Source organism: Bemisia tabaci, chromosome 1, assembly GCF_918797505.1.
Source record: "Bemisia tabaci chromosome 1, PGI_BMITA_v3".
Classification (NCBI taxonomy): Eukaryota; Metazoa; Arthropoda; class Insecta; order Hemiptera; family Aleyrodidae; genus Bemisia; species Bemisia tabaci.
Genome location: NC_092793.1, coordinates 57,763,085 through 57,788,842, shown reverse-complemented (window position 1 = coordinate 57,788,842; position 25,758 = coordinate 57,763,085). Strand labels below are relative to the sequence as shown.

Genomic DNA, 25,758 nt, shown 5'->3' with positions numbered 1-25,758 from the left:
TACATGATTAGATACAAATTCGGTAATATAGCTACCTTATGAGAATATCATGACATCTGTGACAGCTATCACTCAATAAACTTAGAGACTGCTCCATACTGTATCTTTACAATTATGCTCTGTACGGGCTATATACAGTTGTGGTGGTATACTCTCTAGAGTCTTATTGTCACAACGGGTGGTATGCTCGTTTTTAGCTTTCAGATGGATTGACTGAATGGCTCCTATTCTGACAGACATTCTATGATTTCTATAGCAGAAAACCAAGAATCTAGGCTGATGTAAGACTAATCTAATTCATTATTACTTCGTGAGCGACATCTGTTCGGTATAGCTATAGCATGAGGGGTCTGGTGATATTACAGATGCATAAATATATGTCATGTAATCTCACGATACAAAATAGTCAGTTATTTATCTAGAGAACACAGAGGGAAACCCACAGCATTCGATGAAGCCCTGTTATAATATTCAGATCATCATTACATTGCATAGAAAGAAACCTTTTGGGCTGGAAGGGCAAGAACGCACAATTACTCTATAGTCTCAACTCAACAAGTACTAATCTATACAAGTTCGAGTTCTAGAAAAAACTATCTCTGATTGTTACAACTGCGCTGCAAATGAAAATCTTGATACTTTACGTTATATCTTTAGATTCAACAGGTCAAACAACATTACAATCGATCTACTCTACATACAACTGTGATTGGCGACTTTTCTGCATCGATACATTACTTCTGTACAGGAAAACCGAAGCTAATTGTTAGGGGGGGCGGGTGTGGATGTCTCTGCAGGTGGATACGGGCATGCAACTACCGTCCTTATTGCGACACGATTTAAAGCTCGATACTTTACCACCGTAATCTTCCTCTAGAAGCTGGTGTGGCATGAACTTCATGACTTCAACAATGCACTATTCTGGCTGCTGATGTTTCGACTGATTTGTGCCAGAGTCGAGCTCAGTCAATGGAAGAAAACATCAGAGTGAATTTTTACTATATCTCGAAATACTCAAAAATGTATGCTCGAAGCACTGCCTGACCAAAAGAGCATTTTTGGGCTCAAAGGCCATTTTTTTTTCTTTTTTAATCAATATAACATTCATCTTTTTACCATTTGATGAATTGAACGGTTTTCAGATTGTGGCTCTGATTAACCCCCAAGGGAGGGGACCAAAGAAGAGCTTGGCTTATTCGACTAACCTGATAGCGGATGGATCATCGGGTCTTTGTAAGTGAGAGTTTGAAAAAAAGTCTGGCAATAAAGGAAAAGAACCAAATATTCCATGTCGGTACATAATTTGTAATTTCAAGCATAATGGTAAATTGATATCAGTCAAAAATCAATTTGTTAGCGTATGAGGAATGGAGCAATGTGGTTGCTGGTCATAATGGTGTCTGAATTATCATGAATTATTTTCACATTTTTGTGCACACTGAGCGGCAATTTTAAGTTATCCATTCCTTGTCTTTCCTGCCACAATATACCAAAAAAGAATATTCCTTTCCCCTCCCCTAAAAGTAGTCCAAATTTTTCCGAAAATATCTGAAAGAAGGACGTTCTGCTATTTCCAAGGAGCCTGTAAGCTCACTGTTGGGAGTGTTGCTGTCCTTTTTCACTCAATCCTAAATTTTGTTGGGACAGCATTAGGGGCAGCCCCAGGCTGTGACAGTTGTTGAGTTACCTCGGCCAGTCGGAGCCTGATCTTGAAAGAGGGAATGTTTAGATTTTCAGAAAGACGTTTGCAATAGTTTCTCAAATAGAGCTATCAAAATTGTCAGAACAAATCCTTTAGTTAGAATTGTATTTTTACCTGATGGCTCATGAGATGCAACATGTGAAATTGTGTACGGAGAACTTCATTCAAAAACTTCTTATTCTATTAAGTTCCCTGTCTTCTTTCAGAAAACGACGTATTTATAGAAATGGGGGAATTTCTAACAAAGTGGGAGGGGAATATGAATATTTAGGCTTGCTGTCGTTCTTTTAAATCTGCCAAACGATCTCATTCTTTTTTAGTAAATATTTCGTGTGACGTTTGCTCCACCTTAATGTCATGCAAATTATTTGTTACTTATTAGGTAAAATTTTTTCTCCTAGGTCAACTTTTTTAGATTCTAAATTGAATCTTCTAACTTTAGCTAATCAATGGCTGAAGAAGAAAAATGTATAACTTTGATTGCGACTTAGTAAGTCTCCATTCATGTATGGGTTTTTCTTTTCTTTTCTTTAAAGAACACAGTCTCTATTGGCTGTCTCTTATATCTGTGAATTTATTCACTCATTCTAGAAAAACCATACAAAATTGCAAAGAAAGATTTTTCGTTGAAGAAAGTAAAAGATAATCGGAAATTTTGAAATGTGGCAATTGAGTTATGCATTTTTTGCACTCAGCCATCATATTGAATGTAGAGTCAATTAGTTGCATTTCAAGGCATTACATTTGTCTTCTATTTATGAGTACATATAAAAAAGAATTCATTTTTTTATTTTGTACAGATGTAAATCTTGAAGGGCAAGAAGGGCCTGGCTCGTCTACAAGTTTAAGAGGCCCTCCAAATATATACAAACTTTTAGAAAAATTGTATTGCCTCCTATCTTTCGACAGCTAGACTATCGTTACAAAAAGCCTTCAACCGTGCTAATGAGCATATAAGAAACTTTAGAAGTACGGAGCTTTTTAATTTAGCACAATGTTTTTGTACAATTTTTGTATATTATTTATAATATATGTACATATTATTTTAATTTGCTATCGATTAGTCAAATGGAGAAAAATGACTGGAGGAAAGTCAAATTCACAAACACTCAGAGGCTTAAGTCAATAGTTTCAGCTTGGTATTGTGTCATTAAGTTTGTTCAGTGGTACACAACATTTCTTTGCTCAGTATTTTTAGCAAGAATTTTGTTCTTAGCTTCAGATAAAGGAATTAATATTTTTCATTTTTCTTTTTAAACCTGTATACAGATTTTGAACAGGACTTCTAAATCTTTTTAGTGCAGAGCGCCAAGTATTTGTAAAAATGAATATGTATATATTTACATATATAATTGTATGAAAGTGTAGCTATAATTTTCATATCTCCAATATTTAGCAATATTAATCATTGAAATGACAATGAATGTATGGATAGTTTGATATTCAAACTGGCAGGATTGTAAAATTTGTAAACAAATGCGTGTAGATACTTCTTTCTGGACACCATCACATAATATTTATAATTTAGCTTAACTCTCATTGTTATTAGGATTTAATTTATGTTTTTTCTTTCCTTATTTTCTCTGTGGACGTCATCTTTGATTATTTTGAATGCTTGATTAATGTTGTAGCTATTGGTAGAATGGTGAATTCAAACATGCTGTTACTGCTACCATTTTTATTTAGTTTCTTTATTTACTTTCAGTTTTAATTGAGTAACGCTTGAATTGAGCATTTTGAAAAACGAGTAGAAAGACTGAGTCAACTCTGCTATCCACAGCAAGATTAATGCAATTGCATCCTAAATCCTTCAACTCCTTCCGTGACAGATCCTTAAATTTTTCCTTCCGAGTAGTGCTTTTGCATTTTGATCACACATTTCCTTTTTTTTCAGTAATTAAGAATTAGGCAATCAACTAGATAATAGATGTGCAAGCCATGTGTCATGACAAGCGTAAGAGATGACCAAGATTCTCAGATAGGAGTTACAATACACGCCATCTAGTGTAGCTTTCTTTTCTCGTGCCAAATTGTTAGATCACAACCCTTAGATTAATTTTAAAAATATTTCCTTGATATTCAGGTAGTTCAATGTCACAAATAATTTGCAAAAAATGAAAAATGTGACCAAAATTCTTCATCTCCTTCTTTACAACTTTTGCTATCCACACAAGTGCTAAGTACAAATATTACACTCTCAAAAAATTATCCATTATCCGTATTGTTTTAACTTCAATAGAATTTCTTTAAAAAATTTTATATACTTTCATGATGAATTTCATAATAGTCTGAGGTTACTGTGCTTTTAATTTTTTTACTATTATTATTATTTGCTGTTAGTTTATTCAGATATAATCAAACTGCCAAATTTAATTTTAGAGATTTTAATTTTTTGTTTTTCTGGAAGAGCTATTGCTGAAGAAAAAGATGAAGTATTTAAATTTTTTTTCTATTTAAAACTACCCACTCATACGGTGGAAATGTTCTTTGAAAAGTAATTTACACCTATATTTTGATACGTAACAAAAGATTTTTTGATCAAAATTTTACTTGCATTTTGCCAGGTAACTTTTAATACGCCCAGTTTAGTTAGCTTGTACTAAAGCCCAGTTTTTTCCCTGTATAATCTGGCTAACAGTTGAAACAAACACTGTATGTCAGCCACACATACACTACAGCAGATACGCTATATTTCAGAGACCCCTTGCTGCTGTCTTCCCTGTACGACTATTTCCTTATTCTTTTAGGTATGGACGCTCAGATTTGCCTAATAATTCCAGACGACCAACGAGTTGACCTAATTTGTAAAAACTCGCCTAGCAAAGTACTTATTTCAACACTCATCAACAATTCAATTTTATTCTCAACAAGTTCAATCATCATTTGAGTCATCTCTAAACCTCTGAACTTAACTTCTGGCTAGAACGATTTTATCGCTTGGATTTTTAGCGCAGGGTCTCTAAAATATATTTTCAGCAGCGATGAAGTTTGATCTGTTTACATTTGTGAATATGTCCACCTTTTTTTTGGTCTTGTTTTTTAATCAGGTTCTCCTTTTTTTTATATATATGTAGTTTTAAATTCAGTGCTTTAAGACTGACTCCTTCCATTAATAATATTTTAAATTGATTCAATTGTGAGTGTGTTTGAAAATTTCATCCTTAAGCTCTGCGCCACTCAAGACTCAAAGGAACCTCATATTGATGTCTAAAAATAAGTTGAAAAATACTTTTTTCAGATTGTGACAGAAGTAAGTCTTCGTGCCTATTGTATTTTTTTTTTTTTTTTAAAGAAAAAAACAGACCAAATGTTTCTATTAAAATTTTCCATGAATATTTTTCACGCATACTCACAAAATCACTAAAAATTGTATGGACAAATACTGATTAGTTTTCCTTTATGAAAATAAAACATAATTGGAGTTTTTTAAACGTTGCAAGTGAGATATGCATTTCTGCATTTAGCCATTGATTGTAGTATTTCAGTCGCTCAGTTACCATCATTTTAAAATAACCATTTCTATGGGAAGATAGACTGATTTCTAATAATTTTGGACGGTCTTTCTGTTCTTTTTTCTTTGATACTATGCAATCACTAATCAGTAAGAAAAAATTTGTAACCGGAGCTCTTGCTCGGTGTTGAGTAGGGTTTATAGTTAAGCTGTCACTGCCAATTTTGAACGCACAGACACCTCAAGTAAGTAACACACGGTGCATCAAAATTATTTAAATAATTTTGCAATTTAGTAAACCTAGGTTGCATTTTTTTACTGTCAAATTTCAATTTTTGTCTATCATTTGGTCAATAAATGTGAATTTTAAACAATCAATGAAATGATGAAGAGATGAAAATAATATGCAATTAGAACGGCATAAAAAATCGCAGCTTCTTCAGTTTTACTGCAACGAAGTTCAATAAAAAGAGCTCCTTTTCCCAACACATAGACAGCAGGCAACACACACAACATTCCAATACAACAGCAATAAGTTCACCTTATAATTGCAAATTTTTGCAACCTGTGCTACTTGATACATTTATACTTAAAGTTCAGAGCATATTGGTTTGTTGACATTACTGTCAAAAAGCTGTAGAAGTTGCATCATTTTGTAGAATGAGCATTAGAATGAAAGGGCCCAAAATCACTTTTTCCAACTTTTAAAAAACTATTGACTTCCCAAGTTAATTTTTTTTCCCTCTCCTCTTTTTTAATTAGTTTACATTCGTTGTATACCTACTCTCATTTCATAGAGCAGTGAAAAGCCATCTTACATTTTCATCAGCATCTCTTGGCTAAGCTCTATTTTCCAGTGTTGCAAGTGCATTTGAATTATTTCGTTTATTGCTAGTCATTAATTTAATTCATCAATTTTCAAACTGTGTATCATAACTCAATAGCATGTACAATTCAACCCTGTGGAAAAGCCTGACTTAAATGTTTTTATGTTTTATTACCAATTAAAACTAAATACTTTCTCTAAAATTGTTGTTAAATCATCATCTTTACTTTTCTTCCATTTTTTTCAATGTCGTAATAAATCTGGTGATCATGCATTTACCCACATCTTCTCTTTTTTTCAGTCTTTCTAATCCTTCTCTCATCATCAGCAAAAAATAGAATTAATATTCGAATTAATTTTATAAATTTCAAGGTACCTAATCCCCGGATTTTATTTCTGCTGAACGGAACTAGAGGTGGGCCAGAACGAAGGAGTGTGCTCGTTTGTCGAGGGCCGTAAGAATGAATGAGAGGTATAAAGCGCCAGTGACGTCAGTGGCGACGACGGGGACGGGAACGCTCTTTAGCTCATGAGCCCTGTCCACAGCGCTCTTGTCACATACTCACGGCTCATCAGTTAGCAGCGCGAGGCCAGCGCCAGAGGCTCACTGGCGCCTACAAACCTAAGTGGATACTTCACGCATTGCACAATGCTTGAAGTATCCACTCAGGTTTGTAGGCGCCAATGCGTCATTGCCCGCCGTGCGGCGGCTCCTGAAGCAACTATTTCACAACCGAGGTGTTGCACAGTATCATACGAAATCGAACGTATTAAGAATGACAGGCATCCTTTAAAAGTACAGATCTTTCCTCGCAAAATAAATCAAGATACTTATCGAACACAGGAAAAATCTAAGAGCCTTTAGCTGAGGCAAATATAGAGGTTTATCCGGTTCAGGTATGACAAGGTGGGAATTTCTTGAAAGATAATTACTAAGTCCTGTTACACCAAAGAGGTGCAGAGAGTTTTGGTGAATTTTGTCTCATGGAATTGACGCTCCCCCATTTTTACCAAAATTCTCAACTATATATTATTCTCCGTTGGACCAAACAGACAAAACAAAAAAAGAAGCAAACCCTCATTCTTCCAAGACATTATACATTTTCACCCAAAAACGTCGTGAGCAATTGTCGTTTGTATTTACATGTGGGCCAATTAACTTAGGGTCTCAACTGGCACGTGGACCAAAACTCCCGTGCCAAAAAAACGCGTGGACGAAAATTACTGGAAAAAACAGGTGCGCGGACAAAAAATCGTTGACAACTCGTCCTGTAACCGCATATTTTGGCGCTAAGCTCTTTTTTATTTAATTGCAATTCCCTTTTTTCCATTTTTCTTATCGAGAGGGCGTAAGTCCGCAGTCACATATCTCGTTTGCGGTGTCTGAAAATCTCCGCCTCTTCGTTATTTTTTTAAAGGAGAACAAATTGACATCCTTCCTTGAAGTTTTTGCAGAATTTTCCTCTCTTGGAGAAGAAAAATCACGGCAGTTTTGAAGAATGTGCCGTTGAGTAGTTTTCCGTTTAAAAAATAGAGTATGCGGAAGTCTGCGACGCGACGTCGCAAACCGAGGTATGTGATTGCCGACTTACACCGTCGTTATGCTGCTTGCACGAGGACACCCCATCTTTCCCAAACGTCTGCAGGCTGATTATTGAAATTTTGTGTTTATCCGGTAGACATAGGTGACACAGGTTAAAAGGCGGAGCGTGATTGGTCGGCTATGTCTTATCGCTGCTTTATCGTGCCTATGACGAGTGGAACTCTCGACAAGTTAAAGGCATCTCTTAAGTTTCCGACAGTATGTCGTCCATTCAACTTGACAAAGGCACGATAAAGCAGCGATTAGACTAGACATAGCCGACCAATCACGCTCCGCCTTTTAACCTATGTAATCCATGTCTATCCGACAACCACAGAATTTCAACAATCAGGCTGCTGAAGTTCCTTTTAGAAGAAAGACGTCCATTTACTTATCTCTTGGCTGATAGGCAGAGGGCGACTAGGGATTGACCAAGTCGTTGAGGAAGAGGACCTCCCCGGTGGTATCATCGACGACCCTGTAGACAATCTTGAAGGGCCTGGTCTCGTAGTGGCCGTCGTACTCGAGGTTGACGGTGTACCTGACCCTGCCGCGGTTTTGGACGGCGTTGGCGACGTCGGCCTCGGCCTGGGCCCAGACCCCGCGGTTGATGTTGCGGCTCTGCGGGAAGATGTTGGCCGTGTCGTTGCCGAGTCCGCCGAGGCGGGAGGCGAGGATGTGCCCGGCGTCGTCGTTGGAGCGGCCCATCTGCTGGGCGAAGTCCCGCGTCGCCGGGTTCGTGTCCGTGCCCCTGCCCAGGTGCCGCCGCTCGATCACCGCCTCCATCGACTCCACCCGGTCGTTGTGCCCGATCTGCCACCACCGCGCCGCTGAGTCCGGGTTCGGGTTCTGGATCCGCCGCAGCCACGGCAGGAAGCCCACCGTCAGCACGTCCGCCGCCCATTGGCATCCGCCTCCACCTGCGTCCACACAAACAAAAATTTCAAAAGTTTGGTCATTTGCCATGGAACTTAGTTCCGTCTGTTGAAAATGGAGTAGACGAATAGAATTGTCGCGTCATGAATGGGGTTACTTTTCTATCCCTGCGTTTAAGTCTCCAAGCTTCCCTGTGTGCCTCCTAACTCGTTAGAGGTGTTGGAAAAGAGAACGTTTTCCGAAATGGCTATCATGGTCATCCAGACTGGACGAATATGGAGTTATCACGTCAAGAAATGGTTTACTTTTCTACAGCTGCATTTAAGTCTCCAAAGTGTTTACTTTCTAAGTTAAACTGAAGAGTGTCAAAAAAGAAGAAGGCACAGGGGAAAAAAGGCACAGGCAAATGTCTCCTCGAGACAGCTGTAATTCTCCTCAGGACTCCTACACAGAGAGAAATTTCAATACAAAAGTTTAGTCATTTGCCATGGAACTTAGTTCCTTCTGTTGTGAAAATGGAGTTGACGAATAGAATTGTCGCATCATGAATTTTTTTCATTTTCTATCGCTGCGTTTAAGTCTCCAAGGTTCCCTGTGTGCTCCCTAACTCATTGAGGTGTTGGAAAAGAGAATGTTTTCCGAAATGGCTATCATGGTCACTAAGACTGGACGAAAAGCGGACTGTCACTTCATGGATTGGTTTACTTTTCTATCGCTGCGTTTAAGTCTCCAAGCCTCCCTGTGTGTTTCTCAACTCACTGAGGTGTTGAAAAAGAGAATATTTTCCGAAATGGCTATCATGGTCATCCAGACTGGACGAATAGGGAGTTATCACGCCAAGAATTGGTTTACTTTTCTACAGCTGCATTTAAGTCTCCAAAGTGTTCACTTCTAAGTCAAACTGAAGAGTGTCAAAAAAGAAGAAGGTACAGGGGGATGTCTCCTCGAGACAGCTGTAATTCTCTTCAGGATTCCTACACAGAGAGAGATTTCAACACAAAAGTTTGGTTAATACGAGAGGTAAAACACAAAATAACCCTAGCCTTAGATTGATGATTTCACGAGAAAGTGTCACCTGGTTTTCTTGAAGGAATTCAATAAAAAATGAATGGTGAATACCAACGTCGCAATCGGAGAAATGCATCATTTTCCCAGTCTCTCAATTTTTTCCTGCGCTAAATTCACCGCAAACCGTACCAAATTCAACACAAAATTTGTGTTGGCTGTATAACTACCTATACTAACCAGAAGTAACACGAAGCGGCCAGGGGGCGTGCCCCCCAATAAAAATCTATTAAGCAAAAATAGTTGCGTTCAGTTGTTATGATAAAAAATGAGCTTCCTGGCTACCGGCTGCAGGAGGCCGAGGGCGTCGCGTCAATGCACCGTGACCAAAACGCCCTCATTTCACTGTATAGGCAATATGGACATCCATTAAGTACGAATAGTTGCATCAAGGCGTTATTAGCATTGCCCATCGTTTGATACGCGAATAAATGGACGGATTTAGCTAGATTCAGCTCGAGTAAATCAGACATTGCCTAATTTCTTCATGATGTCTTATTTTCTTTAAACTAAGCAACACTAAGTAACTTTAAGATAGGAAGAAAATATGTTGTTGTTTATGCACATTCTAAGGTATGCCCCTACCTACCTACCTGTTGATATACCGAAAGGTGCAGCCGGGCAGTCTTCTACATCAAATTAAGGTCCTTACTTAGCTCTCTCAGACTTTACTTTCTGGCTCTAAATGTCTCTCTACGCTTTGTTTAATGCCTTAACCTACACTACCTCCAGTCTTCCTACATGCTCTCTAATCATTGGCTGACTTCATTTAAAGTCTTCTATTTTATCACACTCTTTTGGGCCTGATCTGCTGTCTTAATGTCCTCATGTTTTTCTGCTGTAGAATCTTAAATTTGTCTTAATATCCCTGCCAATTTATTGTCATTTTCGCATGTAATTTTCATTTTGTATACTCTTTGTAAACTCTTTTGTAGAATAAAAAAAAATAAAATTCCTACCTACCTACCTACCATAAAGTTTGTCAAAATCATAAAATTCTTTTTTGTTGTAATTCATACTCTTCACGGTGACCAATCAGTGTGTAATCCCTTGTGAAAGTTAGAATTTGGGTTCGTTAATGAGAAAATTGTAATGGTCTAACACTACTGACTACACAAAACTATTGTCGTGGTTGGAACCATCCATATTCGACATGCTTACTCCACAAGTCTGGCAGGATGAGTCTATTTCGAACTTACCTATCTGCCGCTTGGCTCGATCGCAGCCCTCCTTGGCCTGGTCGTGGTCGTAGCAGTACCCGACTGACGTCACCAAATCGTTCATCTCCCACAGGTTGTCGTGTCCGAAGCTCCCCGGATAATACGCCTTAGACTTCCCTTCGCAGTTTTCGTGCTCGTAGAGTCGGACGCACTTGCCGAGCGTGTTCACCGATGACGCCCAATCGCTCTTCTCGACATTGAGGCACTTCTTGTTGCCCGTCAGCGACGTCACGATGCAGTCGCCGTTGAACTGGTCGTGCTCGCAGAGGATCACGTCCTGGACGTCGTCGCCGTCGCTCTTCGGGCAACAGTATCTGGTGACCTGGAGGATGCAGCTCCCGTGGTTGAATCCTGTTCGCATGTAGTGGTCCTTGCCGCAGGAGCCAATGAGTCCGCACCATGGGATGCCCTGCCAGGAGCAATCGGAGCCTAGAGCGCTCCAAGCGGACGCTAAGAGAACTAGAACGTGCAGGAGCATCTTCGTGTTGGACTCAAATTTAATGCTTAGGTTGTTTCGGATCGGTTGAATTTTCAGAGGTATAAAACTGGCTGTATCCTGGCTTCAAAGCTGCAGCAGGAATCCTACAAGCGAAAGAAATGTATACATCATCGGAAGTTTTAATATTTATGGCTAATCTCTACATCGACGTATCTCCATTACTTAACATGATCATGTTTATATCGTAAGGAACTGTCTAGTGAAGAGTGCCGATATTGCGAGGTATAAATAAGCTGAGAGTACGTAGGTTTTAAAACTTGACAGAAAATAATAGATACCACAATTGACAAGTTGGATAGTTTTGGAGGCGTCAAAATAGCATTTTAAGCCACGTCCGCCATATTGGATTTTCGAAAATTGAAAATTTGACTAAAATTCCGAGTTTCCTGTCCAAAAATACCCCGTGTTACCGAACTTCACTAAGATTGACCGAAAAGGTGCCGAGATGGCATTTAAGGTTACGTCAACCGTCTTAGATTTTCGACTTTTAAAAATTTGAGTTGAAATTCAAGTTCTCCGTCAAAAAATGCCACCTGATACCGAGTTTCTTAAAAATGGATCGAACATGAGCCGCATATCCTAGGATCAGTGGAACTCTACGCAATGGAAAACTATACTCAGTCAATTTACGCACGGCAGTGCGCCTTCATTTTCGTCTGATACTGTGCAATACCTCTGTGGCGGAATAGTTGCTCAGAGCGCCTTCAATAGTATCGCTTCGACTTGATGTCAGGTGATCACGATTACCGCTGAGAATACACTCCAGCGCATGCGCAGTTACACGTTTCCTCATCACCGATATTGAGATAAAAAACATTCACACTTTAATTTGTGGCATTGCAAGTTTTTCATTGTACATTGCATGTGGTTCAACCTATTTGAGCACTTTAAAATCTACCACAATTTTTCCGAGGTAAGATGAGAAATCTTGTTTCATTCACATCTATTTCTATTTCTATGCTTTCGTTAAATACTCAGGGACAAGAGTAAAAGTTATCAGATCTTCAATCATCTCCACCCAAAAGTCGGTCTGGGTTCAAAACCAAGCAGGCTAAGGTGAGATTTACCGCACCTTTTGTCCCCATCTAGCAGGCCATGTGGATTGCATTTTGCATAGAGGGACTAAGATTACTTCAATGTTGCTAAGATTGTGCAACTTTTTTTACGTTGTAAATGTAAACTGATCATGTAAACAAGTTTTATCTTTAATATCAATAAACTATAAATTCAAGACGAAAATTACCATAGTAAACATTTTTTGTATGATTTCAGAAATGTATTGCAAAGAATGTAACTTGCACAATTCTAGAAACGTCGTCATGCTCTTGTTTCCTTTTTGCAAAATGCAACCCATGTATAACCCAACATTATTACTTGGGCAAAATATATTTATTATGGGAGTAGGTTTTGGTTGAACAATTAAAAAATTAGCTACTGAGTTAATTTAACTTACTGTTCATGTCCACTGACAAAGCAACCAAAAGTTTCTCTGGAAAATCGATGTGTACAAGAAACTCGTTGTCAATCAATGCTGGAGTCTCTCCGTGAGAAATTTCCCACAACTATTGTAAAGATAACCGCACTTCATTCACCAATAAATAAAAATTTCTCTCGTGCACTTTTAAAAGTCTTTCTTTTCCCTCAAACCAAAGCACGGAAGCATCGTATCTTTGGTGCTCAAATTTCGAACTGATGCGTTCACACAATAACAAACCTCGGAAAAACCATGCGATTAAAACTCAGAGTTTCCCCCCCTGAGCAACCATTCCTCTTAAGTGTGAACGAACAAACTATGATTATAATGAATTTAGACAACTATAACTATTGCCAAGTTATGCTGGTAAATCCTTGCATTCGATTTTACATCAGCAAATTATACCGCAAAACGGGAAAACGTAAGCAAAAAAGCGTTGTCAGAATTTTAGATACAACAAATTTTCACACGCGATCTTATTGCATGAAATGATTGAGTATCGTCTACGTCTTTATTGCTCACTTGCGGAGCGAAATAATTAACGAACGGATTGTTCGCGGGAAGCTCATAGTAATGGTTGCCAGATTTATTTTATCGTGATGTTTATTAAATATTCGTAAAATGGAAAATTGGACATTCATAGAGGAAAATTCTATTGATGCTGGTTTTCTATAAAAATTAATTAATAAAATGCAGCTAGTGCTCATCCTAACTTATTGATGAGAAATTACATGAAAACCGGGCTCAAACCAATGCTACCAATGAAGACGCCACTAATTACATCCCCCCATGACGCTGCTTGTGACAAAAGGGTACGCCGTGGTCGATGATGGCATATTGACAAGGAAATTTCGCAGGATCGTGATGTTTTTTTCAATCATGTATAAATTTGCCACTCACTCACTGTTCTGTCAATTGTTTTCTTCGAAAAAAACTCTGAAGAGGAGATGAGTAACGTGGTGCACTATTTCAGACACTTACATTCTTACATTACAGTGTCGCTACACGGCAACCGTGTGAAGACCAATAATAACAAAGTAATTACCCTGCTAAGCGCCGCTGGTGTATGCGCCTACGGCACGGTGCCAAAGTACTCTAAAACAACGTTCAACTAATGACACGGCGCGCGATCTCGCGGAAAAGAAGGGAATCCTTGAGCCGGAAACCGGTGATCCTTGAACTGCAGAAGGTCTAGGCATGGGATTCAAAATGAGGAAAATCTCGTAGGCGGAAAGTCACTGAGCTAGACATTGTAATTGGACGTTAGATTGATTTTTTGGGAAAGAGCTTGTATATCGGATGGAATGCTGAATTTTTGAATAGATGCTGAGCACAAATTCATAGATACCTTATTTTGCTCATCTCTTGATCAAGCAAGCAAACGGGATTGCACCTTCGGTCCTCGTAGCTACACAGGAATGATTTTCGACAAGTCTGATCGAAAAATCGGGATTTGAGTAATTGAAATTTAGAAAATCTTTCGAAAAGAAGAACATTTATTATCATTAAAGCTTTTACAGGCAGTAACAATGCAAGTTGCATTTAGTGGCGGATGAAATCGGAAACTCTGTTCTATGGGCACATACATACATAGTTTTTGCATTCATAACTTATATATGCGTAAAAGATAGCAGTTTGACAGATAGCAGTTGAGATTTGTTCCTGAAGACAATAAATTAACTAATCTAAAAAAAATCGAATAAAAAAATATGGATGAAAGAGGTCGTTGAAGATGTTACATGTAAAATTACAACATTCCTGAGAAAAATTTATGTGGATGAGAGAAAGAGAAAATAAATTAAGGAAACGCAGAGTTATAAATTAAAAGTAACAGAAATAATTTACAAATAAATTAGCGTATTTATAAAATGTACAAATCACACATTTCCTAGGGTCTATATTATAATTTGTTTTCACAATATCTGTTTTCTAGACCAGAGAATTAACACAATATTGAGCATTAAACACTGATGACTGAGACAAACTTATTGTTGGTATCAGTCGTAATGGCCTCAGTTTAAATCAAACGAAGTATGTTCAACCTTCGATGCTGTCTCGGAGCGTTTGATTTGATGTAATCATTTTTTAAGTATCTTACGGCAAAGTTTTGTAACCGGCAATCATCGTCTCAACAATTTACAAAAATAAAAAAGGGAGAAATATTACATAAAAATTAAGCCTTTCTTGAGTAATGATGCAATGATATATTTTGTCAATTCATCAAAACATCCTCCAGAGAAGATCATACAAACTTGAATTAAAATACAAGCTCGCTCTTAAAATTGATTTCAACCACAGAATAGTGAGGCTCGCTTTTGATATTTTTTTTTGAAAATTAAATAAGAGATGGTGACAAAGCAGTGCTCTTGTCCGTCCTGACGAAGGACCTTTTTCGGATTAAAAAAAAAATTATACTTCAGGAGGACAGTTGAAGTCACAGCTTTGCCACCACCCGTTTTTGAATTTTGAGGAAAAGGTAAAATGCGAGCTATCCTGCGGTAAAATGTCCCTCCTCCCCAAAATAAGACCATTACGACTCGATGCGATGATACGTTCTATAAAAAAGAGTAAACATTGAAAACGAAAATATCCAAGGTAAAATCAGGTGATTCTAAGATTGCGCTCATTCAGCTCGCTTCCTTTCATTTGCTTTCGATTGAGGCATTTTTTTAAAAGTCAGGCTGTTATAGTCAAATGAGAATGTCCATTTTTTGGTTATCAGATTCTTGCAATGATGCAAAGTTTCATGAAATTGTATAGAATACAATCCCGTTATATTTTTTGATGCCATCAATAGGCGAGACGTTGGGAAATATACAAAACTTAATTTTGAATTTATAAAGTAAAATTATGATGGGACAAATTTTAAAGTTTCTTTGAGTTTTTTTTTTTGGTGCGTTGCATAATCGACCCTTAAAAGTCCTATATGCAATTTTATGAAACTTTTGTAACATTTAACAAAATTCCTGTGGTGGGAGGAACCAATTGCACGATCCTAGCAACAGCTGCAGTGAGCAAAAACAAAACAAAAGTTGAAAAACGTCTCTTAGCTTTGTTACAAAATTTGTCTCAGACGCAGAGAAAATTTTCAGGGCTCTAAACAAATCTTGTCAGGTCAAAAAATATCTATTTTCACAAGATGAAAAGCATTGAGACCATTATTTTATAGCTGAAAAACACATTTTTGAGCAAAACAAATCATAAAATTAAATAGTTTTGTTTAAAATTTGAAAGAAGTTTTTTAATTTTTCTGTGTGATGATAGAGGATATTTTAAATTTCCAGTCTTCATGTATCACCGTGGATAACAATTAAGTTGACTCGGAGTCACCGGGTGGGTTCTTAAGCTAGTCTAGCCTACGCGGCTTTGGCGAAAGGGATGGGGGTGGGTTCGGCGGGAATCTGTTGCGGGGGTGGCTGGAGCATGGACCTGGTCACAGCGGTGAGTTTCTCGGCGACGAGGTGCGCGATGTTGGATGACCTCTTCCACATGAACTCCCGCGTCTGGTCTTGGTCGTTGTCCTCCGGGGCTCCCGTGTCGATCCGCACCTGCTGACCACGAAACAGAAACTCATTATCAAACAAAATGTAGCGACAAATGCGCCCGTACATATTAGAATTCTTTGATGGAAATGGATGCAATGGTCCTGTTACAAACTTCAGCCAGTGCAAAACTGGACGTATTTCTGTTAAACGGAACTGAGCGCCAAATTGAGTTCCTTCTGAGGATTTGAGAATCCCGGATAGCGCGTTCTGTCAAAAGGAAATAAGCGCCATGGAAAAGCATCGCGAGTATAGGACGGAACGAGGGAACAAGTATCGCGTTCCGCAACACCCACTGGAAAAAAAAAACACATTGGATCTAGAGTCCAGAGTCTTGAAAACATTGACAAGAAAAAAATAATCTTGATTCAATCGGATTTTTGCTTGAATCAAAACGAAATCCGCTTAAATTAAGAGGTTTGGTTCTTGATTTAAGCTAGATTTTGATTGAATCAAGAGTACTTTTTCTTGTCGATGTTTTTAAGAGTTTGGACTCTAGATCGAATGTGGTTTTTTTTTCCAGTGCTCGCCAATCCAAGCCCCCCTCTCCCTTCCTTCCCCAACGGCGCTTAGTTCAGTTTGATAGAAATACGTCCAACTAGTAGTTATTTCTTGTAGAAAATGGCTCAAAAATCATGATGAGCGCATCGGGGAAGTCTGAAATACGCTCCTAATTTCACAATCACACAGGTGAACATTTTGTGAGAGGAATCGTTCCATTGAATTATTCCCGGCTTAGGATTATTTATCAACGTGAAAAAAATGTAAATATAAACACGCCAGATGATAAAATCCCATCTTGTCACGTGTATTTTTGTGGGTTGGCGTCGGCCATTTTGAATAATGCGTAGCATCATAGTGGCAAGGATTGGGTGGATAGACTCCTCTTACAGAATGTTCACCTATGCCGTAGTATTGTTCTTCTAGCGTAAAGCTTAAAAAGACGCATACTTCTTTTGCAGACTGTGAAGTTAGAACAGTATTTCAGACTTTCCCGATGCTCTCATCGTAATTTTTTAGTCATTTTCTGTAAGGAAAAGCTCTCCTTTTTGCTCCGACTGAAGTTTGCAATAGGCCCATTTAAATGGATTTGGAGACAACATATAGATGTTCAGAGACCTACAATGATAATAATCGAAGCAATGTAGCTGGGTAAGACAAAAGTTAAGTTCGGAGGTCAACGCTACTCTTATTCGTCTAACATTAATTGATGAGCAACTTATTGGGCAAGAAAAAATTATTTATAAAAATATGTAAATGAAGAGGAGCAAATTAGTTGGGTTTTATGAAATGTTTCATCATTTGAAATGACAATAATTCCAACGAACTTCAAAATCCTAAGTTGAAAACCGCTGATTGCGCAAGTTTGAATAATCGCGTCAAATCCAGAGCGACCGGCGGTGCGGGGCTGGCACGCGCATGGGTCAAAACGCATAGGAGCGCCTTAAAAGATCGCAGGATACTTCATGTATTGCGCGTGCAGTGCGGTGCGCTCAAAGTATATCAGCGCCTTACAAGTGTGCAGGATACTTCATGCATTGCGCGTACAGTACGGTGCGCGCAAAGTATATCAGCGCCTTACAAGTGTGCAGGATACTTCATGCATTGCGCGTATTCTACAGTGTACCGTGCTCGCTCTCGAAAAGGAGTATTTTCTTGGTGTCGAGCGGTTGGTTCTTGGTGGAACTTGGTGGGGTCATTAGAAGGAATTAAAAATATCTGCTTGAATACAACACAAAATGTCTCAACTAACTTCATTAACTTGATTGTAAAATTATTTAGCAGAGTTTTTTGAAAAAAACTAAGGAGTTTCGTACCTGTTTGGGCTGGAGGACCCTGATTGAGTGGAGGGTTGCAGCTCCTCCCTGCACAACTCGAAGATTCAGTTTGCCCACCAGTTCAGCGGTCGTTGCAGTAGCACTTCGCAACTCTTTCTTTACACCGCGGCCAAACTGTGAACGTTTTACAAGGGACAGTATGAATACATTTAATAAAACGTCATTTAATCATATGAAGCGAATGTACAGCTGTCAAATGGCATCGATGTTTTCATAGTGCAGAATGCTTTTCACATTAAACGGCTGTGTCGTATATGTTCCTCTCGGTGAAAGCGAATTCAGCTCAATGATTTTTAACATCGCGGGCTGTGAATTTAACATTACTACTTAGTTAATGAGAACTTGAAATAATATTTGGGAATATTCAACATAATAATGCAAGTTTTTGGTACCTATCGGTTGATCGATGCTGACAGTAAACAAAAATTAAAGGACAGAAAATATTTTAATCTGTAGAAAACTTGAATGGATAAGGTTTTATGTTTTATCTACTTAAATAAAACTAATTCCACTAACTTTATTATATTACATTACTTCCGTTTCAATTTTTTTCTTCATTACGGTTAGTTCAACAGTTTTTGGTGGTTTAATGAAGAAACAGTCTTCTGCAGAAAAAAATTTCATTTTTAAAATAATTGATGAACTTGTCGAAAATTGTCAGGATTTACCTCTTTCTCTACTTTGAGGGTGAGTGGACCGACCAAGAATTTCGCCCTCACAGTTGTATGCGAGCGCATAACATTAGCTGTGACGTCACCGTCCCGTCGCATAGATGACAAACCATACAGGGTGGCCTTTGCTCTTGGGTTATTTCTCGCTATCTGCACCTTCGTCTGAAACAACAAATTAAGACTGAAAATAACACACTTGTTTTTTTAACACAAACGTTACCATTTTACATGAAAATCATATTTTCTATTACATGGCGTTTCTCTAAAAAGAAAACTGATAGTAGGCTCTATATACCACGATATGATCGATTATCGATATTCCCCCTTTTGAAGCTACGGTAAATAATCGATTATTAGGGTGTTTGTTGTGAACACCCTGTTTATCGACCCTTTTCTGTAGGTTTAAAGGGCAGATCAATCGATACATCGCAAAGCACGCCACGCCACTGTCGACGTGGCTATTCTCACTTTCTCTTCCCCTTTTCTTGCTTATCACAGTTCCAAAAGTCTATACTTCGGTGTTTCAGAGAGTAACTAGCTATTATCTAACGCTCATTGCAATTAACGAGTAGTAAATTAAAATAAAGGCTCTCCTAGCCGAAATCATGTTCGAAACAAAAAATAATCTCTGTCTCTCTCAGTTGAAAACTAATTTCATGCCGAAGCGTTGAGTATCACTTGGAAATGAAGGCGTTTTAAAGCCGCAGCACGATTATTCTGACCACAATACAGAGACTCGTTGCACTGAAAGCACGCAATGGAGGTAAATCGCAAAGAACTATTTCCTACTCTAAATGAGGGGCTGGAACCCTTCGGTATATACTGGAGTACTTCAAATGTTTGACCCGTACTTCGGCAGCTGGACCTCAAGTTTTCGGATACGCGATCTGAAAATTTCAGAGATCCATATGACCTCAACTTCGGGTCCCCCGCAAGAAGTTATTATCTCCGTGCAGGTGTAAGTGAAAAAGACTCGAGAAATTACCTTTGTTTTGACTACTTTTCGTTTCCTTTGTTGTCTCCTGTTGGAGGCGGCTACGTTTTGTTGCGGAGAGGTCGTTCCATCGGTAGGCAGACTGCTGCCTTGGTCATTCTTTGGTTCTACCTTTAAAGAGGCTGAGTCCGATACTGCATTCGAAGTTTGAGACTGCTGAGAGGTGCGGTTCAGTTGCTGCCTTGAGTGAAACATCAACAAATTAAGAAAAAAATGAATACACGGTCTGGCTAATAAAAATGTATTACACGGACGTGCATTCATATAGAATTAGTTCAGCAGAAATGGACCTACTTTTTAGGCTTATGTTGGATTTTTCGGAAGGAAATTACACATTTCATGGAGTCAGGAAAGAAATGCCTTGAGATGGAAACTTGATTCAGTTCAGCAGAGCTTTAAAATTGGTTCGTTGTATGACACATCGATTTTTAGTTTTTGATGTAGGTTTTTGTTGTTTTGTTTGTATACTTTCTAACACTCTCAGGAACACTGAATCAAAGTTCCAAGTTATAATTCGCATAATTAATTAATTTAAACTGAATTGTTTGAAGGATGGCGATAGCGCAAGTTTTAACGGAGTTCGTCACAAATTTCCCATGTTTTGTCTTCAAGCTTGAATGTGCTATTGAAGAATCATTCTTGAGTGTTTTTTTTTTCTTTCTTTGATTCCTCTGTATCGTACATACAGGGTGAGCGAAAAGTCCCCGACCCCCCCTCTAACTTTTGAACGAATTGAGCTAGGGAAACGAAACTTTGGGGATGTTCCTATCTCAAAGGGGACCATCTTTTGGGGGGGTCAAAATTTTGGTCCCCCCCTCAGGGGGGGACGGGGGCCCCCCAACTTTTTTTTTTCAAATGGCAACCCCTATCTTGTGATACCTCATTCGAAAGAGCATAAAAAACTAAGAATTTTGGCGCAAACCGCAGATCAATATCTTAATTTTTGACCGAGTTATGATAGGTCAAAGGTCAACTTTGACCTATTTTCAAAAAATCATAACTCCGGTTCAAATTATCGTAAAGGAAAAAATAAAACGGGAAAATGTACCAAATTGTGTCCGCTTTTAAGTAAAAATTGCAAAAATCACTTCGATTTAATTTTAAGGGGGGGCTCGGACCCCCAAATACGTCAATTCAAAGGTCATTCAATTTTCCCGCGAAATAAGCCAATTTCCCCTGGATTTGCCGCCACATTATCTCAGTAAGGTCAAAATCAGTTCAACATTACGTTGGCAAGTCCCCAAATTTCGGGAAAAGTTAAAAAAAATGATATTTAAGGTAATTAAATTTGACCGTTTAAATATCATTTTTTTTAACTTTTCCCGAAATTTGGGGACTTGCCAACGTAATGTTGAACTGATTTTGACCTTACTGAGATAATGTGGCGGCAAATCCAGGGGAAATTGGCTTATTTCGCGGGAAAATTGAATGACCTTTGAATTGACGTATTTGGGGGTCCGAGCCCCCCCTTAAAATTAAATCGAAGTGATTTTTGCAATTTTTACTTAAAAGCGGACACAATTTGGTACATTTTCCCGTTTTATTTTTTCCTTTACGATAATTTGAACCGGAGTTATGATTTTTTGAAAATAGGTCAAAGTTGACCTTTGACCTATCATAACTCGGTCAAAAATTAAGATATTGATCTGCGGTTTGCGCCAAAATTCTTAGTTTTTTATGCTCTTTCGAATGAGGTATCACAAGATAGGGGTTGCCATTTGAAAAAAAAAAGTTGGGGGGCCCCCGTCCCCCCCTGAGGGGGGGACCAAAATTTTGACCCCCCCAAAAGATGGTCCCCTTTGAGATAGGAACATCCCCAAAGTTTCGTTTCCCTAGCTCAATTCGTTCAAAAGTTAGAGGGGGGGTCGGGGACTTTTCGCTCACCCTGTATTTGACACTGCATAACTATGTATGTGCATTTGAATCCTCTCTGCTGACTTGGCTCATTTACGATGACTGTACTCAAGTAATTTTGTGCTTACAATTTCCCACGAAGACATTCTATCACTATTATAAGAGAAACTTTAATTGAGTAAAACGCGAATGCGCTGTTGAAGAGCTTATCATGTTCCCTGCGACGCGACATTGTATCTCCTTAAGAGCGCAAAAACGCCTTCCAGGGTAGCAACTAATTTAGCGTTGAGGAGAGTAAAATTGCATACCCTTTTATTTGAAGGAACTTTTAACTCGTGGTAAGTTCGCTTCCATCAATGCATCGTTATATTCTCCTTGCCAGTCGCAATTTCCTACACGCCACATGCTGTGCTTCTCTGTTTTCATTTTTAAGGCGCTTTAAGACTGTTTATCATCACCTCACCTCACCTGTATCTCCTCACTATTTCATCACATTTTACCAGTAAAAATTCACGTACAACAACTACTTCATGGTATTTGTTGTATGAGAGTGTTGTACTTACCGTTACGTGTGTCTTATATAGATTTTAAAATTCAATTCTATACTCACTCATCGGTTCGAGTTTCCTTGTTGACAGGTCGCCTCTTGGTCTTCAGCTTGGTTTTCGGCTTATTCTTCTTCGTAGCGGCAGGTTTCGGGCCTTTTTTCTTCGTGTCGACCGGGCTTTGAAGACGGACGTTCACTGGGTCGTAGCTTTTCTTCAAGATTTTGTTAACTCTCATCAAGATGGTGTCGATGAATCGATTGTACTTGGCGATGTATGCGGGGGCCACTGTCTCTCCTCCTGGGCTCAGAGCTCCTGAAGAAATAATATCAACCATAAATAATTTACCATTGAACTACACGCTAACATGGGCCTCGAAACATTTGTTTCTCTCTTTCAACTTTTCAAATAGAGCCGACTGTACTATTAACTGCTAAAAAAAACAAGGGGATTTCATTCGAAATAATCTTAGGGAAGGGCTTTGTTTCTTTTTTTTTTTTTTGTTTTTTTTTTTTTTTTTTTAACAGTAACATACTCGTAACAAAAATAAGCATAATTTTCTACCTCTGTATACATCTAAATAATCCTCGCAATGTTCCTGCAGGTACTAAATATTTTTCGTTCTTTTTAAGTTTACCTTTCGTGTAACTTAAGAACTTATGCTGCGATTATTCAAGGAGTAATTATGATGGTTTCATTTTGACTGGAGAATATGTTATATCCAATTGAAGTTATAAGGCTGATATCTAAGTTCCCTTCCCTAAAGTACGCATAAAAATGTATCACATTTCATTTCGAAAAAATCAGCAAGGAAGCAAGCAAACGAACACATGACCCATTGTTAAATCTCATATTGGATAAAAAATGAATCATATTATTTTGAGGAGAGAATTCTTTAGATAAAGAGAATACAAGTAAAAATCAGTGGGATTGTTAAATGAAGATTAGGGACCCAATCTCCAATTTTCTGTCGGGGGACCGAAGATCGGAGCGAGCTAGCCATAGCGTCCCACTTTCGCCGGCCAGAGAACCAGTTTCATTCATTCCTTTCGGATCCATCATTTTCAAACTGTGTGGGACTCATACGAAAGCCTCGTTGCCGAATTTTGAGTGCCCCATCAGAAATCTTGTATCATGAAAATGTTTGCCTCAATGTCACAATTGAACGTCTTCGCGTGAAATAAGTCTCTTTGTTATGGAAATTTTCTGAGGCTGTGGAGCTTTTTGGATTCCGGTATCACGGTCAAACAACAGAATACAAAAAGTTGATAAAAAAAATTTTAATAAAAAATAAAAAAATAGAATAAATAAAAATAGAAAAAGTTCCAGCGGACTGATTATTGAAATTGATAGACAAAGCTATAAGCATAGGAGTTAAAAAGAAAATAGAGGGATTCCATTAGTGGAAGCAGGTGTTTACAATGGACAACGGAGGTAAGAAATAGACTCACTAAGGGCAACCTTACAGAGATCCTTCAGTTAGTCTATCATTTTCTCCCTTAGTCTAAAACAACCATCTAGCTGTTTCAACCAATAGAATCTTTCCTTTTTCCTGTTGTCTCCTATGTTTATCAATTTCAATAATCAGCCTGCAGACCTCATGTTTGTGATATAAAAAGACCAGCAGCCGGGATCGGTTTTTTTATTCTTCCGTTAAATGTATTTTTAATTTTTGTTGTTTCCTGGTTGAAAAGGAAGATGTTACCATCGCGATTCAGTCCTGACATTTTGAAGTTTGTTATACCTACCCTGGCTCCCAAACGTGTCAATCTAGTTAAATTTTCCAATGATCGTCTATTTTAATTACAACTCGACTACTTAACTGCAGAGGTATCATTGGTCAAAGATGACGGGCACCACTCTAAAATAAAATGCCTCATTACTACCTGACCTATTACCATCTCATTTCCTCTAGTCTGCTCGTATCAAGTTCATCCATCATCCTCGCCATGAACGATCCTCGATGACGTCACAAATTGACAGGCTGGTCATGAACGAGGAGTCTCCTGGGCTTGCTCGAGGAATGTATCACCTCAGAGGAAGTGCCAGTTCATGGGCGAGGGAACGGGTGGAGGGGGCCAAGACCTAGAGTGGTCATGAGAACTGAGAACAGTTACTCGGTCAGACTCAAGACGGGGACAAGCACCCGTGAATTTCAAATGACCGATTCCAATCACTCCTGACGTCAACTCTAAATTGAGGGTCCATTTCTACGAGGTTGCCACTTTATTTCTCTCCTATTTGTGTAAGACTCGGGTGATGTCAAAATGTGTGGGTTTACACTACAATCGAGAGGGTATGGTTGCCCTGAGCCTGAAACTGGAGCATCTTAAAAAAATTAAAGACCCTCGATCAAAAAATACTTTTTCCAAAAAAAAAAAAATTATCTTTGCTTTTTGAAGACAAATTTGTAAAGGCTAAGATCGTTTTTTTATAAAAAGATTTCTTAATTTAAATAAGTTTTCTTGGTATTCAAATAGGGTCTTTATTCAATTTAAAGAAACTTAAATTTTCCATAAAAAAACTCATTCGAATCAAAAGAAATATTTGTCATTCAAAGAAAATATCTTGACCTTTTAAAAATGTCTATAAATCAAAGAGAAATTTGTCTCAGTTAAAAAGGATATTCTTAAATCACATTTATCAGTGCAGAGTCTAGTATGAAGGCGTTTAAGACTGTGCTACCGTACAAAGCATAAGACCTCCATATCTAGATTTCCCCAATTTTTCCCCAACAAAATTATCCACCGAAAAAAAAAACCAATGAACATCCGTCCTTCATATTTGCAGAATAACCGCGGCATACTATCGGAAAAAGCTATTTCCATTTAAATCATCCGTCACATTCATACGGCGCAATGATACAACTATTTGAACTCTCCGGAATGCGTGAGGTATCACGCCGTATTTGAAGGCGTTTTCAAAACAGCCAAGTTCCGATACCCGGATTATCGTTTTGCATAGTTCATATTCTTTTGTTATATTCCGTACCAATCGTTTATTTTTAATCCTCGTAGAAAAACCACCCATTTGCTAAATACAATTCCAGCTGAAGCGCACTTAAGCGCATTCATGACTGCAAAAATGTTAACGGAAATCGAAAAGGCCAGCGTGCATGAAGGCTATTTCAATTGCAATCTTCCGTCGCATTTCTAAGGCGCAATGATACAACTATTTGAACTCTCCGGAATGCGGGAGGTATCACGCCGCATTTGAAGGCGTTTTCAAAACAGCCAAGTTCCGATACCCGGATTATCGTTTTGCATAGTTCATATTCTTTTGTTATATTCCGTACCACTCGTTTATTTTTAATCCTCCCATAAAAACCACCCATTTGCTAAATACATTCTAGCTGGAGCGCACTTCAGCTATGCATTCACCAGCGCAAAAATGCCAAAGGAAATCGACACGCCCAGCGTGTATGAAGCGGAAACGCACCCTGAAAATATGAAGCACTAGGATAGTCAATTTTTCTTTGAATATAATATATTTCGTGTGTGTTTTTTACATTTATTGACTTGAAAAGAGACTCAGAGTGTGATGAGAAAAAAATAGATGATTAAAAATTTCAGCGAATTGGCAGCAAGTGATACCACTGTCGGGTGTGGTTTGCGCTGAA

The 25,758-nt window shown here is 38.4% G+C and overlaps 2 protein-coding genes across 2 annotated transcripts in view; both read right to left on the bottom strand.

Annotated features, from left to right (window-relative positions):
* Window positions 1-5,834: 5,834 nt before the first annotated feature.
* Window positions 5,835-13,119, bottom strand: LOC109043058 (uncharacterized). Its single transcript, XM_019060090.2, has 3 exons — window positions 12,675-13,119; window positions 10,702-11,304; window positions 5,835-8,481 (listed from the first exon to the last, which is right to left on the bottom strand). Exons 2-3 carry the CDS (start codon window positions 11,198-11,200, stop codon window positions 7,982-7,984), a joined length of 999 nt encoding a protein of 332 aa, XP_018915635.2. The 5' UTR covers window positions 11,201-11,304; window positions 12,675-13,119; the 3' UTR covers window positions 5,835-7,981.
* Window positions 13,120-15,944: 2,825 nt separating this feature from the next.
* Window positions 15,945-25,758, bottom strand: part of LOC109043195 (uncharacterized) — a 42,983-nt gene continuing 33,169 nt past the window's right edge. The window contains exons 6-10 of the mRNA XM_072304225.1: window positions 22,205-22,454; window positions 19,732-19,921; window positions 18,744-18,908; window positions 18,055-18,189; window positions 15,945-16,246 (exon numbers count right to left, since the gene is read on the bottom strand). Coding sequence (XP_072160326.1) covers window positions 16,052-16,246; window positions 18,055-18,189; window positions 18,744-18,908; window positions 19,732-19,921; window positions 22,205-22,454 — 935 coding nt within the window. The 3' untranslated portion in view covers window positions 15,945-16,051. The remainder of the gene's footprint in view (window positions 16,247-18,054; window positions 18,190-18,743; window positions 18,909-19,731; window positions 19,922-22,204; window positions 22,455-25,758) is intronic.

What these genes read in the sequence shown, in the direction of transcription:
- LOC109043058 (XM_019060090.2), bottom strand. Translation starts at nt 11,200, where the DNA reads ATGCTCCTGCACGTTCTAGTTCTCTTAGCGTCCGCTTGGAGCGCTCTA. An exon ending in TCGAGCCAAGCGGCAGATAG is followed by an intron (nt 8,482 to 10,701) that starts GTAAGTTCGAAA and finishes GTGTGGACGCAG; the next exon opens with GTGGAGGCGGATGCCAATGG.